Source organism: Pygoscelis adeliae, unplaced genomic scaffold (assembly GCF_000699105.1).
Source record: "Pygoscelis adeliae isolate BGI_AS28 unplaced genomic scaffold, ASM69910v1 Scaffold82, whole genome shotgun sequence".
Lineage (NCBI taxonomy): Eukaryota > Metazoa > Chordata > Aves > Sphenisciformes > Spheniscidae > Pygoscelis > Pygoscelis adeliae.
Genome location: NW_008824287.1, coordinates 1,429,893 through 1,431,974, shown reverse-complemented (window position 1 = coordinate 1,431,974; position 2,082 = coordinate 1,429,893). Strand labels below are relative to the sequence as shown.

At 38.4% G+C, this 2,082-nt stretch overlaps 1 protein-coding gene across 3 annotated transcripts in view; it reads right to left on the bottom strand.

Annotated features, from left to right (window-relative positions):
• Positions 1 to 6: 6 nt before the first annotated feature.
• Positions 7 to 2,082, bottom strand: part of CDKN2C (cyclin-dependent kinase inhibitor 2C (p18, inhibits CDK4)) — a 4,922-nt gene continuing 2,846 nt past the window's right edge. For all 3 annotated transcript variants that reach the window (XM_009318715.1, XM_009318716.1, XM_009318718.1), the window contains one exon: positions 7 to 773. In XM_009318715.1, the coding sequence (XP_009316990.1) occupies positions 399 to 773 (375 nt within the window). In that variant the 3' untranslated portion in view covers positions 7 to 398. The remainder of the gene's footprint in view (positions 774 to 2,082) is intronic.

The window sequence follows — 2,082 nt, the reverse complement described above, 5'->3', positions numbered from 1 at the left end:
GGTGGGAGAAATCACAGGAAGCTATTTAATTTTCTTAAAAGTCCAGCAACATTAAGCATGTGAATATGTAGCTCTTGTATTAATGACTTAATACGAATGACCTAAAATAAATTGTAAAACTTGATACTGGAAAACTAGCTATGAGCGACCAACATATACACGGCTGAATCTGTGAGCGCGTTGCAAATGGCAGGTGTAAGAAATTGCCGGGAGCATGGATTTAAAAGATTTCCATTATTTAAAAACCCACCTCTAGAATTTCTTGAGATTTATACTATCAGCTGTTCAAAAAAAAAAAAAGAAGAAGTAAGGTTGCAACAAATGTTATTAAAAAGGAGGGGGGGGGGAAAGAAGGCTGAAAGCCTTAATGTCCAATGGAGAGCACGTCCGAGGTGGATTTAATTCATGGCTGCAGGGAAGAAGCTGCTGTCCTCCAAGAGCTTCACCACAGCGGATCTCTTGTAGAGCTTGGCCAGGTCGTAGGCGGTGGCCCCCCGCTTGTTCTGGTGGCCCACCTTGCACTCCGCGCACTCCAGCAGGAACTCCACCACCCGCACATGCCCCTCCCGGGCGGCCAAGTGCAAGGGCAGGTTGCCCTCGTTATCCTCAATGTTAACATCAGCTTTAAACTCCAGCAGAGTCTGCAAAGTGTCCAGAAAACCCTCTCTGGCTACATCATGAATTACAGCGAAGCCAGTACTGTCTTTCAGATTGGGGTTTGCACCGTTAATTAGCAACCTCCTGGCAATTTCGGGGTTCCCGAGTTTCATTACCTGTGAAAGAAAAAGGAGAGTTGAATACCGCGGGGGGTGTTTGCTTCAGCACGGGGTCTCGATCCTCAATTCTTATCTCTGGGTTTTGCCACGGCTTAATCCTCATTTAAAACAGACAGAAGAGCCCCCCTATAAAACTAATGATACACCAGAACATCTAGTTTTAATATATTTTTTTACTAAACTCGGTGAAATTGTGAAAGATGTTATCATTTCGGTGGTAATAGCTTTCTGTCTCAGAGAGATTAATGTCTGAAACAGGCAGTGTGGAATGGGATATAACAACTTTTTTTTTTTTAACGTGGGTTATCTCAGTTTCCTAACATACGAAAATTAAGTATGGTTCGGTTTTATTTGCCTAAGTGTTGAGACACCTTCGCATTACTGTTTAATCTCGTTAAACATCAAATATAGGGTCTCTGAGGAACAGATATTTTACCTCAGCAACAGCAAATGTAGGATGTGTTTTTATAAGCTTTCAGGTGTTTACATTGTCTGTGCATTATCATAAAACAAATATTTGGACTGTACCATAGCTCTGTCTGCTAAGAAAAATAAATGCTAGAAGAAATTTTTCTCCCCAATATTTGTGTTTCATTATGTCACCCAAAAAGGAGAAGTTAAAAGGAATGTTTCAAAGTTCCAGAAGTTTTCTTCTAAAACCAGTATATTATATTATACTTCCACAATTTCACTATAAGCAAACTGTGGTTATATTCTGTTGCTAAAAACATCCTTTTTTTTAAAAAAAAAAAAAAGCAACAACAACAATAATTGGATTTTCTGACTGTTTCTCTCAGGAAAAAAAAAAGCTTCTTTAAATTTTCTCAATTGCATCATAAACTGTCATAATTAGAACGCAAATCTCTCCTATTTGGGACTTAACAGCTTGCACCGATTTTCCCCAAATTCCTCATTTTTTGTTTCCTCAAAGACTTTCAAAAAATGAACACGGTAATGTATAATCTCCAGCCTATAGACAATATTTTCCTGTTCTTGTAATCAGTCTCGTTGTAAGTGTCAAATTCGGGAAAAGATCTTTTTAATTTTCTTAGAAACGTCCACACATTGATTTGAAAATCTTGCTTAAAAATTTTATCTGCATAAATGAGCATCACAGTGCATTAGAGTTAGCATAGTGTACAATTTCAACAAGGGATTTGCTGAAAAACCCTCCTGGTGAAAAATATCTATCAGGCTTTTTAAGAAAAGCAAGCTATAATAAATATAATTACTGCAGCGTTTGGACCGTAAAGCAGCCCAGTATGTTATATCTACAGACAAGAGCAAAAGTGCAGATAAGACGGAC